A 19,358-nucleotide genomic window follows, 5' to 3' on the forward strand; every position below is an offset into this window, starting at 1 on the left:
TTAACTGGGGTAGATACAGAAAGTGGATTAGATAGAATTAGAGGGATATTAGCCAAACGCCAATGTCAAATCAACATAAATTTATTATCAAAGTGCATATGCATTGGCATATACTTCCTCAAGATTAATTTTCTTGCAGGCAGTTCCAGGAAAATGAAGAAATACAATAGAATTTGTGACAAATTATACATTTAACAAGGACTGACAAGCAATCAATGTGCAAAAGAAGACAAATAGTGCAAATAAAAAATAAATAATACTGAGAACGTGATTTGTAGAGCCTTTGAAAGTGAGACTGTAGGTTGTGGAATCAGTTGAGGGGGTGAAGTTATCCACTCTGGTTCATTGGTCTGATGGTTGTAGGGTATTAACTGTTTCTCTCTCGGAAAGGTCAGTACTGCGCTGTACCTCTATATAAATAAATAATGCCCACAACTCACTAACCCTCATTGTACATCTTTGGAATGGGGGAGGGAAACTGGAGCACTCGGAGGAATCCCACGGGATCGCAGGGACAACATACAAACTTGTTACGCTACCATGCTGCCACCCACCCCACACTACCATGCCGACCCCCCTCTGCTACCTTTCACACACAACGTTTTTATTCAAGGGCAGTTTTAAGTGATCTGGAAGTTAGGGCCAGATCTGCTGTGTGTTTTAGTTATTTAAGGTAACATTGGCTTTTGGTCCAATTTAAACATTATCATAGTAGAGGAACCTTCTGACCCGACTGGTGTTCTATGCTCAACTTGCTTTGGACCAGCTCCTCTCTAGTCAACTCTTATTAACATCTTAATTTTCAAGATGTACCTGAAAGGCTGCTGCCTGCTCTCTGCAGCATGTGGTTTCTGAACAATGTGTTGCAAAACCACGACAATGAGCTACGATTCCATTGGCTCAAACAGATGCTTGTAATTAGGAGACAACCAGTAAGGGCCCAGCTGTGGCTGAACCCTCCTGACCTGTGGTGAAGTCAAAGAGGAAAGCAGTTGGTGTGTGTGGAGTGTCTGGGTACAATGTTGATGGTCACTCTACTGCTTCTGGCTGGTTTAGTTCATTCAGATGGCAAGTAACTGGTGGTTCTTCTTTCTGTGACCGTGTTTTGCTTTGAAGTGGCTGTTTACTTGTGGAATGCTTTCTGAGCAGTAACTGAGGGAGAATTGTTAGTTGTGCATGCAACAAGTCAAAGAGGTAGCACTTTGCTCAGTAAATGTGTTGCTTGTACTCTCTGGGAGGATGTGGCTTCTGCTACAGTTTGAGTACAAGGGTGATATTTGGGATGGTATGCAAATGTAGGCTAGACTGAGCAACTTCTTCCAACAGTCTCTTGAGGACAAATGTTGTATCCAATTTACATGCAGCTTCTAAAGGCATTAAATAAAAACCTATGCTTTTTAAGGTAATAATGTCTTGAGACTGCCCTGCTTGCCTCTGTAAATAATCTTTAGTGTGGGGAAAATGATTTTTTTATATGAGGGAGAGATCTGGGGAGTATGTTGTGGCTGTTTTATTTATTTTTGTTATTTGGGGATCCAGCCCTACAAATTTCTGCTGCCCTATTACATGTATGTGACCAATTAACCAACTAGCCCTGTGTGTCTTTAGAATGTGGGAGGGAACCCATGTGCTTGTGGGGAGAATACACAAACTCTTTACAGACGATATTGGGAATTGAACCTGGGTTGCTGGTGCTGTGATAGCAGATGGAATTAGTTTAAATGGATGCTTATTGGCCAACATAACTAGCGTGGGCTACAGGACTTGATAGCGCTCTTCTCCCATCTCTCACTGCCCTGGATAATGGGACAAGGTGTCACAATTAGTTCAATTCAGTATGAGCTCCTTGTAATATTAGAAAAGTAGTGAAGTTTATTATTGTGCTTTTCCCCCCAATTCCATTTCATTTCAAGTTTAATTATCATCCAACCATGCATGAATACTCCTGAATACAGTCAAATGAGACAGTGTTACTCGGGTCAAGATGCAAAAGCACAGTACTGTACTGACAATAACACACAGCACAAAGCACGCTTGCCATGTATGAGATAAAGATACAGCCACTTAATAAAAGAGTCCAAACTCAAGCCATCCAACACCACTGAAATCTGCAGATGACCATACATCTGCTTCTGCTGAGTGAATACTGGGGGGGGGGGATGGGCAGCACCAATCCCACCCTGGACACTGCACCACACTGCCCCCGGTTGAGTGCATGTGTGTCTGTGTATACTATTAACTTTAATAGAAAATACACTTTGGAAAATGACACATTTTAATAACAATGTTGTATGGGATGTCATAACTTTAGCAGAAGAAATAAGTGTAGACTATTTTCTAAATGGAAAGAAAAGTCTAAAATCTGAGGTGCAAAGGGACTTAGGAGTCCTCATGTAGAATGCCCTAAAGGCTGAGTCAGTGGTGAGGAAGGCAAATGCAATGTTGGCATTCATTTTGAGAGGAGTAGAATGTAAAAGCAAGGATGTAATGCTGAAGCTTTATAAAGCACTGGTGAGGCCTCACTTGGGAGTATTGTGAGCAGTTTTGTGTTCCTTATCTAAGAAAGGATGTGCTGATATTGGAGATAGTTCAATGAAGCTTCACAAAAATGATTCTGGGATTGAAAGTCTTGTCATATGAGGAGTATTTGATGGCCCAGGGCCTCTACTGTTTGGAATTCAGAAGAATGGGGGGGTAACCTCATTGAAACAGATCAAATCATAAAAGGTCTTGATGGAGAGGGTGCTTCCTACGGTTGGGGAGTCTAAGACAAGATGACACAGCCTCAGAATAGAGGTGTGTCCTTTTGGAATAGATGAGGGGAATTTCTTTAGCAAGAGTAGTAAATTGTGAAATTTGTTGCCACAGACAGCTGCGGAGGCCAAGTCATATTTAAGGCGGAGGTTGATTGCTTCTTGATTAGTCAGGGCATTAAAGGATACTGGGAGAAGGCAGGAGACTGAGGCTGAGGGGAGGAAGTGGTTCAGCCATAACAAAATGGCAGAGCAGACTCGATGGGCCAAGGGCCTAATAGTTGAATGGGTGCAAGATAATAAATGGGATTAGTTTAAATAGATGATTATTGGCCGACACTGGTGGTGTGGGCTAAAGGGCCTATTCCTGTACTGTCTGACCATATCATGAAAGAGTTCTCCCACCCCATACTGCACTGGATCCTGAGCAAGGTGTTACCAATCAAGGACTTGCACCATTGAGCAGGAATCCTATAGCCTGGTGAAAAACTGTGTGAAGCAAAAAGAGCTGAGATTATGTCCAGAGGTAGAAGGAAGAAAGACATTGGTGTGTGAGGAGGCAAGTGTGGTGAATAAGCAGAGGCACTGAGCCATGCATTTGGTTATAGTGACTCATCAGTAAGTTCTATAATCTCTCTGGGTGCTTCCTGACACATTGTACTTTGTTTCTTTCTTATTGTCACCCCCACATCAATTTGACACAGTTCCTCCTTTAACTACAAATGTCTGTTATTTTAATCTATACCAGCATTCTTTAATCTTTATTTCAGTGGTGTTTACACTGTTTGTTCTGGAACTTAATCTAACTGCCTACAACATGAATGCTGTGGTCATAGAGAGGAAGTGGAATATCTAAGTAAAGTTTCACATAGTTTCACCCATCAACTGAGTGTTGCAATGCACTATTCAGATTGCTTGCTTGGATATATCCATTTGGTGTTGTGTTCCCATTTAATAGCACCATCCAAATCAGATGATTTTTGGCAACATGTTTCCGACTGTTTTGGCACTTTTATGAACCTTGCTGTTGCTCAGTAACACAAACACAATGCTGGAGGAGCTCAACAGGTCAGGCAGCATCTGTGGAGAGGAAGATACAGAGCTGTTTATTATCTCCCGGTGCTGCCTAACCTGCTCAGCTGCTCCAGCACTTGTGTGCTCCTCTGGATTTACAGCATCTGCAGAATCTCTTGTGTTTATGATTTACTGCATCGTGGGCAACTTGGCAGAGTGCCATTTGGCCCAAGTTCTAATACATGTACATGAAGTTGATGCTTGATCTGAGCTTGCCATAGATGACTTGCAGAAGAAGGCGAAAGGCTGTAGTGATACAATGATTCCAGCTCTTTAGGACCAGCGGTAGGCTGATCCAAGTCGCAGCTCTCTCAAGCCTCCAGGGTGAACCAGATGAAACATAAATGTTGCTCTTCCACTGCTCTCTCAGGCAGTACATTCCAAGTACTTGCTACTCTCTGGGTGAAGATGGTCCCTCCCCCCCCTTTCAGATCCCCTCTAACCACTTGCCCTAAATCTATCACCTCTAGCTTCATTATCTTTGAGGGAAATTTTTCCTGCAGCTTAACTTGTCCTTAGCCTTCATTTCATATTTCAGTTGCGTCCCCTTCCAATCTCCTCTGTATGCACTTACAGACAGACATAGCCACTCTCCAGTCTGTCCTCATAAATGAACTCTTCTATCCCAGGCAAATATCACAATGAATCTCCTCTGCACCCTCTCCAGCACTGTCACATCCCTTCTATAATGGGTTGACCAGAAATGCACATGGTCCTCTAACCGAGATCTGATCAATGTCTTACAAAGTCGGAGCAGGGTGTCCCTGTTTTTGTACTCAATGCCCCCTCCCCATTAATAAAGTATCCCAGTTGCTGTCTTAACCATATAATCACCTTGACCTATGAACTCCAAGGTCCGGCTGTTCCTCTATATTCCCCAAGACCCGACAATCTGTGGTATATGTCCTGGTCTCATTCGGGTTCCCAAAATACATTGTTGCACATTGAAAAAGATTGAACTCCATCTGCCATTGTTTTTTGATATCCCATTTCACCAACACATCAATATCACCTCATGGCCTTGGACTGCCCTCCACTCTGTCAGCAACTCCACCAGTCTTCGTGTCATCAGAAAACTTGCTAACCATGACCCCTAATTCCCTATCCATGTTATTTGTACTGTGGATTCTGATTAACTGGGACACATCTGGATCAGTAAATTTTAGTCTAATTAGCCAAAAGTTTTGTGGAAATAATTAATAGGTATAACAAAAGACAAACTGAGTATTAAATTAGGTATTTAAATGAAATACAGAACAAATTCGAACACTATCAATATTACTATAGCACGATAAAAGGCCTTGCTGAACTTGATGTCAACTGCTTAGTTCTGTCATTCTATTTTAATGTTACAAAACCATAAGACATAGGAGCAGAGTTCGGCCATGCAACTCAAGTTTTTTTTTTGCTTCTCCAATCCATCATGGCTGATTTATTAACCCTGTCAACCCCATTCTCCTGATAACCTTTGGTGCCTTTACTAATCAAGAACCTACAAGTCTTCACTATAAATCTACCCAAAGATTTGACCTCTGCAGCTGTCTGTGGTAATGAATTCCACAGAGTTGCCACCCTCTGGCTGAGCAAATCCCTCTTCATCTCTGTTGCAGAGAGATGTCCTTCTATTGAGGCTGTGCCTCTGGTCCTGAATTCTCCCACTCTTGCAAACGCCCTCTCCTCAACCACTAAATCTAGGCCTTTTAATATTCAATAGGTTTCAAAGAGTGAGATGTGAATTTATATCCGCATGTGCGGGTGTGTGTCAGTGGCCATGATTAGTGCAAAGAAACTCGAGCCTCGAGCAAAGAGTGGAAAATCACGTTATTTGTGAATTCTTGCTTGAGGTTTGAATTTTTGCTAAACTGAAAATGAACTGTTTTAGTGTCACAGCGAGGATAGTATCCTGAATTCAGGGCAAGGGTTCGAGCGAAACTTGTACTGCACAGATCAGAGGCTCTTTGTACCCACACTGGAAAGAGGGTATCTAATGCTTGCTGTTTTTTTTTAAACTGGAGATGCTGAAATTGAAAACAAAAATTGCTGGAAAAACCATAGACCATAAGACTCTAAGACAAAGGAGCAGAATCAGTTCCAATGAGTTTGCTCTGCCATTCCATCATGGCTGATTTATTATCCCTCTCAACCTCACTCTCCTGCCTTCTCGTAACCTTTGATGCCCTTACTAATTGAGAGCCTATAAACCTCTGCTTTAAATATACTCGATGACTTGGCCTCCACAGCTGCCGATGTCAGTGAATTACACAAATTCACCACCCTCTGGCTAAACGAATTCCTCCTTATCTATTCTAAAGGGACATCCTTCTATTCTGTGGCTGTACCCTCACTATAGGAAACATCCTTTCCACACCCACTCTATTGAGACCTTTCAATCTTCAATAGGTTTCAATGAGATGAAATACTCAGCAGAACAGTCAGCATCTGAGGGAAGAGGAAACAGTCAATGTTTCAAGTTGATGCAGACAGCAGTTAGCCCAATTGCCTTACAGTGGCAGAGATCACTGATCAGGATGCGATTCCCACCACTGCCTGTAAGGCGTTCTGTACGCTCTCCCAGTGACTATGTGGATTTCCTCTGGGTGCTACAGTTTCTTTCCACATTGCAAAGACAAATGGTTAGTGTTAGTGAGTTGTGGGCATGTTTTCTTGCCACCAGAAGTATGGTGACACTTGCAGGCTACCTGGTACAATCATTACTGAAATAATTTGATGAAAAATAATACAGTTCACTGTTTCAATGTGTATGTGACAAATCTTTCTCTTTGCACAGTTCAAAGTAAACTTATTATCAAGCTATCTATACAGAATACAACTGTGATTTGTCCTTCCACAGGCAGCCACGAAACAAACAAACACCATGGAACCCATTCAAGAAAACATCAAATGCCCAGCATGCACGGTAATGTAGTGGTTAGCACAACACCTTACGGTACAGGTGACTGGTTCAAATCCCACCACTGCCTGTAAGGAATTGTACAATCTTCCCATGACCATGTGGGTTTCCTCCGGGTGCTCTGGTTTCCTCCCACAGTCCAAAGACTAACTGGTTGGTAGGCTAATTGGTCATTGTAAATTGTCCCCTGATTAGGGTAGGGTTAAATTGGGGAATTTAACATGAACTTCAAAGTCCCCCAAAATGAGTCCACAGCCTTGTTGATCAATCCTAACAACTTGGATCCCAAGGCTCTTGCACTTTCCTCCAATTAGCATCTAGCAAGGAGGAGGGAAAACCAGTCAAACACAGGCATATGGCACCAAAAACCCACCAGTCCTCTGCTCTCATCCTAGTCAACTTCAACCTTGCTCGATGCCTCAAGTGGAAAGACACAGTGGAGTCAGTGATGGCTTTGCGCCTTGTCCCCAGGCTACCAGTCCTCCAGGCCACATACTTAGCTCCAAACCTCATTGAACTCCCCTGGAGACAGTAAAGCACCAGAACGCTCAATCAGCACCAAAACACACCATCAAAATGTAAATTCTGGGTTCCAATCATGCACAGCCTAGTCATAGAATCATACCTGGAGGAAGAGGTAGCTTCTGTGTAATCTGCTGAATATTTCCAACATTTTCTGTTGGTGATATCTAAGCTCTGATATCTGATGCAGTCATTTAATGATAAAGGGACTTTAGCAATCCCACTGGCATGCAGATCCTTCCTCCTCTCACTGCCGTTGTTTCTTGCAATGTTTCAGATGAACCAGGAGCCCCAAAAGATATCGACAAGGATAACCCAGGAGTTCAAAATGCCACCATATTAGCAATCTATGACTACAACAACCGATCAAATGACATCTACCTGTATAAAGTCCGGAAGATACAAAGAGCACAGATACAGGTAAGAAGGATCATGTTCAGATGTTAAGGGCTGTGGTTTTCTACTACATCCCTAACAATCCAATGGAAGACAGCCAGGCCATTCAAGCCATTAATCCAAGACTGCCCAAAAAGTTTTGTTTTGTTTGTTTTTTTTTATTTTTGCTTCCTTTTCTCGGCTCTTACTTGTGTTCTTGCGTTCACCCAGGCACCATTTGGTTTGCCTCCACTGCTAAGTACTTTATTTCCTTTTGTCCCTCTCAATCCTTGCACTTTGTTTATTGACTATCTCTGCCATGGAAAGTGGGTCTTCATGTTCACCCTGTCAGACTTTTTGTAGATCTCTCCTCCATCTTCTGTCTCCTCTTTCTTCCAAAGAAAACTAATTTCTCCAGGAGTCAAGGTTTTGCAACTCTTCCCAACTCAGAAGGCTTGGACCCTCCTTCAGTGAGTTGAAGCAAGGTTGCTGAGTCAGTCTTCCAGAACACCCAGGAATCCGTAGACCAATTCTCACTCCTCAAACCAATACACACAATCCAGAAATTTGCAGCCACACCACATTGATCCAATTTAAAGATATTGTTTCTTAACCTAAGATATTTAGCATGAAATAGCATCAACCTCAAAACAATATGCAGATCTAGACTAAGAATCCAAAGATGTAGTGAATTTAGTTTTTCCTTTGAGCCATGAGAATAGCAAATCTAGGTATTAATTCCATCCTTTGCCTCTCAGTTGTTTAGAGTAAATCCAGTCCATTAAGTGTGTCCCAAGGAGATACTTAAAAGGGGAATTCACTTTTTTTTGTTTTGTAGGTTGTTGCAGGACTTAAGTACATTCTGCACATTGAGATTGGAAGAACAGTTTGTCGCAAAGGAAAGCCATACAACTTCAAATTCTGCTCCTTTCAAACAAGCCCACCATTGATTAAGGTAAAACAACCTAGCTTTATTTTCTTAAGCAACACACAATGCTGGAAGAACTTGGCAAGTCAGGCAATGAATAAACATTTTTGGGGGGGGGCCTAGACCCTTCAACAGGACTGGAAATGAAGGGGAAGATGCCAGCATTTTAAAAAGGTGGAAATGGGAGGGGGGGGGATGAAGTAAGAGACTAATAAGTGATGGGTAGAAAAGGTAAAAGGGTTGGAGCAGAAGAAATCTGATAGGAGAGTGGACCATGGGAGAAAGGGAAGAAGGGCATAAGGGGGGTGATGGGCAGGTAAAGAGAAGAGATTTAGAGGCCAGAGTGGGGAATAGAAGGGGGAAGGAGAAATCAATGTTCATGCCATCAGGTTGGATGCTACCTAATTGGAATATGAGGTGTTCCTCCTCCACCCTGAGAGTGTGTCATGTGGCAGAAGAGGTCATGGATTGCCATGTCAGAACAGGAATGGTTGACCACTGGCAAATCCTGCTTTTTGCAGGTGGAGCAGAGGTACTCAACAAAGCAGTTCTCCAATTTGCATTGGGTCTCAATGTGGAGAAGGCCACATTGGAAACACTGGATACATAGACTTTTTTTTTCTTTGTGGTTGGAACATAGCTCTGAAACTTACACGTCCCTACATAATCAGACCATTTTTGCTCTAGCCTTTACCATATCCCTACATAAAACAGGAGTGCAGCACAAGAACAGACCCTTCATCCCAAGATGTTTTCCCAAACTAACTAAACTAATGGAATCTAATTAAGGTAAATCCCACTACCTGCACATGGTTCTTGTCCCTCTGTTCTCTGGACACTCATATGCCTCTTAAAGGCTTCTTCCACATCAGAAGAGCCTCCAGCACCTCTGGCAGTAAATTCCAACTACCCCTTACTTTGTTTAAAATAGAACTACCCTGCATACCTCCTCTGAACTTCCTCCTGCTCTGTTACTGGACATGTTGACCCTGGGGAAACACAGAAAATAATCCTCCTTGTAACACATGCCCTCTAATCTCGGCTGCATCCTGGTGAACCTCTTTTGCGCCTTCTCCAAAGCCTCTACAGCCTTCCAAATATCAGCACGGTTTCATTAAGGGGAAGTATTTCTTAAATCTGTTGGAATTTTTTTGAGGAAGTGACAGGTAGAATAGACACAGGAGAGTCAGTGGGTGTTGTGTACTTGGATGTTCAGGCCTTTGACAAGAAGCCACACGAGGCTGCCAAACAAGAGAATAACAGTAAAGGTACTAGCATAGATAGAAGGTTGGCTAGCAGAAGGTACATTGGGAATAAAGGGGAACTTTCCTGGTTGGCTGCTAGTCAGGTCACTTTTTATTGTCATTTTGACCATAACTGCTGGTACAGTACACAGTAAAAATGAGACAACGTTTTTCAGGACAGTGGTGCTACATGAAACAATACAAAAACTACACAACTATGTAAAACAACACAAAACTACACTAGACTACAGACCTACCCAGGACTGCACAAAGTGCACAAAACAGTGCAGGCATTACAATAAATAATAAGCAAGACAATAGGCACAGTAGAGGGCAGTAGGCTGGTGTCAGTCCACGCTCTGGGTATTGAGGCAACACACATCAAAGTTGCTGGTGAACGCAGCAGGCCAGGCAGCATCTCTAGGAAGAGGTACAGTCGACGTTTCAGGCCGAGACCCTTCGTCAGGACTAACTGAAGGAAGAGTGAATAAGGGATTTGAAAGTTGGAGGGGAAGGGGGAGATCCAAAATGATAGAAGAAGAGAGAAAGGAGAGGGATGGAGCCAAGAGCTGGACAGGTGATAGGCAAAAGGGGATACGAGAGGATCATGGGACAGGAGGTCCGGGAAGAAAGACTGGGGGGGGGGGGGGGGACCCAGAGGATGGGCAAGAGGTATATTCAGAGGGACAGAGGGAGAAAAAGGAGAGTGAGAGAAAGAATGTGTGCATAAAAATAAGTAACAGATGGGGTACGAGGGGGAGGTGGGGCCTAGCGGAAGTTAGAGAAGTCGTTGTTCATGCCATCAGGTTGGAGGCTACCCAGACGGAATATAAGGTGTTGTTCCTCCAACCTGAATGGTGGTAAGGGAGGAAGTGTAAGGGCATGTGTAGCACTTGTTCCGCTTACACGGATAAGTGCCACGAGGGAGATCAGTGGGGAGGGATTGGGGGGGACGAATGGACAAGGGAGTTGTGTAGGGAGCGATCTCTGCGGAATGCAGAGAGAGGGGGGGAGGGAAAGATGTGCTTAGTGGTGGGATCCCGTTGGAGGTGGCGGAAGTTACGGAGAATAATATGTTGGACCCGGAGGCTGGTGAGGTGGTAGGTGAGGACCAGGGGAACCCTATTCCTAGTGGGGTGGCGGGAGGATGGTTGCTACATCGACGACTGCATTGGCGCTGCTTCCTGCATGCATGCAGAACTCGTTGACTTTATTAACTTTGCCTCCAACTTTCACCCTGCCCTCAAGTTTACCTGGTCCATTTCCAACACCTCCCTCCCCTTTCTAGATCTTTCTGTCTCTGTCTCTGGAGACAGCTTATCCACTGATGTCTACTATAAGCCTACTGACTCTCTCAGCTATCTGGACTATTCCTCTTCTCACCCTGTCTCTTGCAAAAACGCCATCCCCTTCTTGCAATTCCTCCGTCTCCGCCGCATCTGCTGTCAGGATGAGGCTTTTCATTCTAGGACGAGGGAGATGTCTTCATTTTTTAAAGAAAGGGGCTTCCCTTCCTCCACTATCAACTCTGCTCTTAAACGCATCTCCTCCATTTCACATACATCTGCTCTCACTCCATCCTCCCGCCACCCCACTAGGAATAGGGTTCCCCTGGTCCTCACCTACCACCCCACCAGCCTCCGGGTCCAACATATTATTCTCCGTAACCACTAAGCACATCTTTCCCTCCCCCCCCCCCCCCCGCATTCCGCAGGGATCGCTCCCTACACAACTCCCTTGTCCATTCGTCCCCCCCCATCCCTCCCCACAGATCTCCCTCCTGGCACTTATCCGTGTAAGCGGAACAAGTGCTACACATGCCCTTACACTTCCTCCCTTACCACCATTCAGGGCCCCAAACAGTCCTTCCAGGTGAGGCAACACTTCACCTGTGAGTCGACGGGGGTGATATACTGCGTCCGGTGCTCCCGATGTGACCTTTTATATATTGGTGAGACTCGACTCAGACTGGGAGACCGCTTTGCTGAATATCTACGCTCTGTCCGCCAGAGAAAGCAGGATCTCCCAGTGGCCACACATTTTAATTCCACATCCCATTCCCATTCTGACATGTCTATCCACGGCCTCCTCTACTGTAAAGATGAAGCCACACTCAGGTTGGAGGAACAACACCTTATATTCCGTCTGGGTAGCCTCCAACCTGATGGCATGAACATCGACTTCTCTAACTTCCGCTAGGCCCCACCTCCCCCTCGTACCCCATCTGCTACTTATTTTTATGCACACATTCTTTCTCTCACTCTCCTTTTTCTCCCTCTGTCCCTCTGAATATACCTCTTGCCCATCCTCTGGGCCTCCCCCCCTTGTCTTTCTTCCTGGACCTCCTGTCCCATGATCCTCTCGTATCCCCTTTTGCCAATCACCTGTCCAGCTCTTGGCTCCATCCCTCCCCCTCCTGTCTTCTCCTATCATTTTGGATCTCCCCCTCCCCCTCCAACTTTCAAATCCCTTACTCACTCTTCCTTCAGTTAGTCCTGATGAAGGGTCTCAGCCTGAAACGTCGACTGTACCTCTTCCTAGAGATGCTGCCTGGCCTGCTGCGTTCACCAGCAACTTTGATGTGCGTTGCTTGAATTTCCAGCATCTGCAGAATTCCTGTTGTCTGGGTATTGAGGAGTCTGATGGCTTGGGGGAAGAAAGTGTTACATAGTCTGGTTGTGAGAGCCCGAACACTTCGGTGCCTTTTGCCAGATGGCAGGAGGGAGAAGAGTTTGTATGACGGGTGCATGGGGTCCTTCATAATGCAGTTTGCTTTACAGATGCAGCGTGTGGTGTAAATGTCTGTAATGGCGGGAAGAGAGACCCCGATGATCTTCTCAGCTGACCTCACTATCCGCTGCAGGGTCTTGAGATCCGAGATGGTGCTAGTGACTAGTGGTGTTCTGCAGGGGCCAGTGTGGGGACCATTTCTTTTCACCTTATGTCAATGATTGGGATAATGGAATTGATGGCTTTGTAGCCAAGTCTGCAGATACAAAGATAGGTGGGGGCCGGGTAGCGTTGCAGGGAGCCTGTGTTGTGATGTATGTCTTGTGGTCTTAATAGGGTGGCCTTAAATTTTTTTTTTTTTTTTGAAAAACACATACTAACTCAGCCGGTCTAGCGAATGGCAACACAAGCCTATCGCTGCTTTTTTTCCATTGAATTTGTGCTTAGCAAGTAATCACTAACCCTGGAAAATGTTGGCAACCTTTCCCTTTTTTTTGTGACACCATCTTTTGGCACCGAGCTCCAAGTTAAAGAGCGAATGTTCTTGGATCAGGAACAGATCTCTACTCTGCAGAAGTTTTGATAAGAGATTTCTCCTGTGAGAAGCTCCTGGCCTCCAGCCAGCAGATTCCAATTGTTGCCAAGCTGGAGGAAATCTTTAACACCGTTGAAACCAAGAGCGACTGATTTTTAAATTCACTTCACTTCCATCTGTTTCCCTTCATTTAAACTCAGTGTGCCTAAACATTAGCATTTCCGCCTTATTGAACTTTGCAAAAATAATATCTAAAGGGCCAACCATTCAAGGCAGCAATGGGAAGGACTCTTGTCCAAGAGTTGTGGAGACTCCACACAATATAATTATGATGGATATCAATAAATCATTTTTTTTTGGATTTTGGAGGAATTGAGGGAATATAGGATTAGTACCAGAAAGTGGAATTAAGGTAGAAGATCTATGTGAATGGAAGTGCAGACACAAGGGACCAAATGTTTCAGTTTCTGCTTTATTTCAACTACTAAAATCAATTTTTATGATTCAGTCAATTAATGGCCCCATTTACCTTTTAAGTGACTGCAAAAAAAAATATATTCTTTCATGAGGAACCTTTTGAACACTAATTTGCTTATACTGTTCTCTACTATAAATTTCTGTGCCAATTCCTTTTAAACATGCAATCATCTTAGTGAATTGTTTATTCACTCTATGCACGATCATCAGTAACTTTCCCAAAGCTGGTCTCTAAATGTTAATGACAACAAAACTGAATTATTTGTAATGCTTTGATGTTGCTACCCTGCCTTTCTTACCTTCCCATTGTGTTTTAAAGGATCCAATAATGTTGCTTTTAAAGTTTATCAATCTCTACTTTCTGTATCTGAATCCCATGTCTCCATAAGAGATAGGAACAGAATCATGTCATTCAGCCCATCAAGACTGCTCCACCTTTCAATTGTGACTGATCTATTGTTTCTCTCAATCCCATTCTCCTGCCTTCTCCCCAAAACTTTTGATAGTCTTGCCAATCAAGAACCTATCAAACTTTGCTTTAAATATACCCAGTGACTTGGCCTCCACAGCCATCTGTGGTAATGAATTCCACAGGGTCATCATCCTCTGGCTGGGGGAGAAATCCCCTCATCTCTGTAAAGGGATTCCTTCTATTCTGAGGCTATGTCCTCTGGTTCCAAACTCTCTTGCTACTTGTTTCTATTCTTTTGACCATCTTGTATGTTCTGGCCTTTTATTCTCTGAAAAACTATTAGTTGACAATCTTGCTATAGAAAGCTGTGATGGTAAATGGGGACAAAATTAAAGTTTGGAGTTCAGTCTAGAGCATTGGAATGGGGTTGGGGAAGGAAGGTGAAGGGAAATGGGAATTTTTAATACCTGGTGTGTTAGATTTAAAAGGTAATGCCTGTATTCAATTATAATATATCAGAAGTACTACATATGCAGTGCCACCAGGATCATCAAGGACCCCTCCAACTTTCCCACAATCTGTTTGACCTCCTGCCATCCAGCAGAAAGTACTGCAACATGAGAACCAGAACTGTCAGACCGGATAATGGCTTCTTCCCCCAGCCTTTTGGCTTCTTTACACTCTGTTGTCACCCATCACACATGTACACCCCATATGAATATCATGCCCTCCCGCTGCACAACTCTTAGACCCACTCTCATCCTGCACTGGTCACTTTACATCTTTGTCATTCTTCAGGCCCTGCCGCTTGGGGACCTGTGCTAATTTTATTTTGCGACTGCATGTGCTGGATCGTAACTGTATGTGCTGTGTGTGATTATATTTTTCCCCTTTAGCCCCAGAAAAAATGTTTCATTTAGCTCTATACAAGTGCATGGTTGAATGACATTAAACTTTATCTTGAATACAGAGGCCATTTCACCCACCTCATCAGATCCCACCAGACCAACTCCCTCATTTCCTCTTCCCTGTCGCTTGCTCTCTACCTCACCTGTCTACTTCTCTATACTTCATGCTCCTGCACTTCCCAGGGGTAATTCAGACAAATAGCTAATCAGCATGGCTTTGGGGTGTGAGACAAAACAGTTTCTGAAAGAAAGCCACATGATCATGGAGAGAATATGAGTTGATCCCAAGGTGCGAATCAAACCCAGGTCCCAGGAATCAATACAACCGTACTAACTGCTGTGACGCTGCTCTTAATGAAACCAGATTTGGGGGGGAGGGGGGGAATACTTAAAAGGGATTTGTACACTCAGTGGCCACTTGATTAGGTACTTCCTGTAGTGTATGTCTTCTGGATCACTTCAAGGTTCAAAATTCAGATGCTCTTCTGCACACTACTGAAACACATGTTTATTTGAGTTACTGTCTCCTTCATGTCAGCTTGAACCAAACTGGCCATTCTCCTCTCACCTCTCATTAATGAGGTGTTTTCATCCACAGAACTGCCACTCACTGGATTTCTTCTTTTACATCATTGTCATTTCTAGAGACTATTGTACATGAAAATCCCTGGAGATCAGCAGTTTGAGATGCTCAAATCTTCCCATCTGGCACCAATAATCATTCCACGGTTGAAGTCACATGGATCACATTTCTTCCTCATTCTGGTGTTTGGTCTGAACAACAACTGAACCTCGACCATGTCTGCATTGAGCTACTGCCACACAGTTGGCTGATTAAATACCTGCATTAACAAGCAGGTGTACAGGATACTTAATAGTGGCAACTGAGTGTGTACCTGAAGTAACACAAGATGCAGAATAATGGGGAGGGGATAGCTGGCAGTTGTCATTTCTAACATTATTGCTGCTTTCTGCAGTTTATAATTCCTTGTTAGACATGGGATCCAGGGAAGTTTGGCCAGGTGGATTCAGAATTTGCTTGCCTGCAGAAGGCAGAGGCTGGTGATGGAGGGAGTACATTCAGATTGGAGGATTGTGACTAGTGGTGTCCCACAAGGATCTGTTCTGGGACCTCTACTTTGTGTGATTTTTATTAACGACCTGGATGTGGGGGTAGAAGGGTGGGTTGTCAAGTTTGCAGATGACACAAAGGTTGGTGGTGTTGTAGATAGTGTAGAGGATTGTCAAAGATTGCAGAGGGATTGCAGAGGATGCAGAAGTGGGCTGAGAAGTGGCAGATGGAGTTCAACCGGGAGAAGTGTGAGGTGGTACACTTTGGAAGTACAAACTCCAAGGCAGAGTACAAAGTAAATGGCAGGATACTTGGTAGTGTGGAGGAGCAGAGGGATCTCGGGGTACATGTCCACAGATCCCTGAAAGTTGCCTCACAGGTGGATAGGGTAGTTAAGGAAAGCTTATGGGGTGTTAGCTTTCATAAGTCGAGGGATAGAGTTTAAGAGTCGTGATGTAATGATGCAGCTCTATAAAACTCTGATTAGGCCACACTTGGAGTACTGTGTCCAGTTCTGGTCACCTCACTATAGGAAGGATGCGGAAGCATTGGAAAGGGTACAGAGGAGATTTACCAGGATGCTGCCTGGTTTAGAAAGTATGCATTATGATCAGAGATTAAGGGAGCTAGGGCTTTGCTCTTTGGAGAGGGGGAGGATGAGAGAAGACATGATAGAGGTGTACAAGATAATAAGAGGAATAGGGTGGATAGCCAGTGCCTCTTCCCCAGGGCACCACTGCTCAATACAAGAGGACATTTCTTTAAGGTAAGGGGTGGGAAGTTCAAGGGGGATATTAGAGGAAGGTTTTTTACTCAGAGTGGTTGGTGTGTGGAATGCACTGCCTGAGTCAGTGGTGGAGGCAGATACACTAGTGAAGTTTAAGAGACTACTAGACAGGTATATGGAGGAATTTAAGGTGAGGGCTTGTATGGGAGGCAGGGTTTGAGGGTCAGCAGAACATTGTGGGCCGAAGGGCCTGTACTGTGCTGTACTATTCTATGTTCTAAGTTCCTGTGAGGTGGATGTGTACACAATTAATACATACATTTTTGTTCTTACTAACTCGTGTCACTTCTCTTTCAGACACTGGCTTGTCGCTTTGATGTATGGGTTATTCCATGGAGACACATTTGGAATGTGATCCTAAATAACTGCCAATAAAATTTGCTGGATCCATTTTTCTCTCCTAGTCCACTACATTTCAAATTTCCAGAATGGCAATGGCACTTTCCTCTAATCACACTGTAATTGCTATAGAAAATATGCAGATCAAAGATGATTCAGCTTTCTCCAGGGTAGAGGAAGAGTCCAGCTATTACGGTAATTTGTCTGCAACCTGGAGTTTAACTGCTAGTAACATTGGTGGCACAACTTTCACAATTGTATTCTCTTTCAAAGATACTGAGTGTCTTGTTTCAAATGTATTACCATCCTAAAATTAAATCTGCATTTATGTAGCACCTCTTTTATTCTTGTGCAATGATGTGAATAGCCACTGATTATAATATAGGGTATACAGCAGTTTGCGTAAAAGATATGATGAGATTTTGTATATAGCAGTTAAAATACATGTGGGGAACAGACAACTGAACAAAAACTTGCACCTATCCTTTTCAAAACAGTAATATATGCACCTAGGAGATCTGATTCCAAGGGTGGAACCTTGCACAATGCATTTTCTTCTGTGAAATTAGATTAGATTTCCAGTTTGAGGATTAAACTGCCAACCTCCTGCCTCCAAAGTAAAACTATCACCTATCATGCCATACCTAATGGTCAATAGAAGGTTATCAGCTAGAGTCTATAAATAAGAGTACAGACACAAGTAGAGAGATGTAGCTCTTGTAAAACTATGGCCTAATAGCTCTATAATCCTGTTACAGTTCTGGGGGAGGGGTAGTAAAAAAAACTTGTTTAAGAATCAATTACAAGAATGAGGAAACTAGTGAAAGCAGACTGGACCTTGGCTTTTATATTAAGAGGCACATTTTCAAAGCAAGAAGTCATGCACCTTCATACAACATTGGTTCAGCACAATTGGAGTGTTGTTCAGAAGGACAGTAAGAATTTCAGAATGATAATCACTGACAATGAAGTAAAAGTAATTGAAAACTAATATGCAAATACAATGAGAGGTTAAAATCTAGAAAATTGGAGGTTGCAAGTAATAAAGGATAATTCAATATACACCAGGTTGAAAAAATTGCAGGGCTGTAGGGAGAAGCAAGAGGCATATGTTCAGCTGGAATGCTCTTGCTTTTGAAAATGGACCTTAATTACAGTCATTCCTCAATATACAAGTGTTTTGTTCATCTAATGGGCTAGGCAAAATGCATTTTGGGTATTTCAATACACCAGGTTCCAGAGCAAAATGTGATGCACTTTATTATAACAAAAATATCTTGATAAATGTTAAGACATGCAGTCAAAAGAGCCATAGTGTTATGAATCAAGAAAAGTGTAGATATACTGGAGAAGGAGGAATTGTATCTTCTCCTAGAAATGGGAAATGAAGGGAATTTGAAACCCAGACAATTGATAGAGAGAACAGGCAATAACTGTCATAGAAAAGTACAGTGCAGAAAAGGGCTTTCAGCCCATCCGGTGCATGCTGAGCCATTTAAAATGCCTACTTCCTGCACCAGGACTATAGCCTACCATCCATGTATCTATCCAAATTTAATTGTTGAAATCAAGCTTGCATGCACTACCTGAGCTAACAGGTCATTCTACTCTCTCATGACCCTCTGAGTGAAGAATGTTCCCCTCCTGTTCCCCTTAAACTTTTCAGTTTTGACCATTAACCCATGACTCTAGTTGTAGTCCCACCCACCCTCAGTGCAAAAAGCCTGCTTGCATTTACCCTATTCTGACCCCTCACTTTGAACACCTCTATCAAATCTCTCAATCTTCTATGTTCCAAGGAATAAAGTCCTAACCTGTTCAATCTTTCCTTATAACTCAGGTGTTCCAGACCGGGCAACATCCTTGTAAGTTTTCTGTTCTCTTTCAACCTTATTTACATCTTTCCAAATTAGGCTTCACCAATGTCCTGTACAACTTCAACATAACATCCTATCTCCTGTAATCAATATTTTGACTTATAAAGGCCAATGTGCCAAAAGCTTTCTTTACCACCCTATCTACCTGTGACACCACTTTCAATGAATGATGGACCTCTACTTGTTCTACTGCACTCCTCAGTGCCCTACCACTCACTGTGTAAGACCTATCCTGTTTTGTCCTACCGAAGTGCAACACCTCGCACTTGCCTGTATTAAATTCCATCTGCCATTTTTCAGCCCATTTTCCAGCTGGTCCAGACCCTGCTACAAGCTTTGATGGTCTTCCTCCCTGTCTACTGCACCCCTAATCATGCTGTCATCCACAAATTTGCTCATCTAGTTAACTACATT

At 43.4% G+C, this 19,358-nt stretch overlaps 1 protein-coding gene across 3 annotated transcripts; it reads left to right on the forward strand.

Annotated features, from left to right (window-relative positions):
• Positions 1 to 963: 963 nt before the first annotated feature.
• On the forward strand, positions 964 to 17,391 carry LOC140202240 (cystatin-F). Of its 3 annotated transcripts, XM_072267110.1 has the most exons (5): positions 964 to 1,072; positions 6,683 to 6,744; positions 7,538 to 7,680; positions 8,474 to 8,590; positions 17,026 to 17,391. In XM_072267110.1, exons 1-5 carry the CDS (start codon positions 1,020 to 1,022, stop codon positions 17,101 to 17,103), a joined length of 453 nt encoding a protein of 150 aa, XP_072123211.1. In that variant the 5' UTR covers positions 964 to 1,019; the 3' UTR covers positions 17,104 to 17,391. The 3 variants fall into 3 exon arrangements, with proteins under 3 accessions (XP_072123211.1, XP_072123213.1, XP_072123212.1); XM_072267112.1 differs by lacking the exon at positions 8,474 to 8,590; XM_072267111.1 differs by lacking the exon at positions 6,683 to 6,744 and having other exon boundaries at positions 964 to 1,068.
• Positions 17,392 to 19,358: the final 1,967 nt, after the last annotated feature.

This window comes from Mobula birostris, chromosome 8, assembly GCF_030028105.1.
Source record: "Mobula birostris isolate sMobBir1 chromosome 8, sMobBir1.hap1, whole genome shotgun sequence".
In the NCBI taxonomy this organism is placed as follows: domain Eukaryota; kingdom Metazoa; phylum Chordata; class Chondrichthyes; order Myliobatiformes; family Myliobatidae; genus Mobula; species Mobula birostris.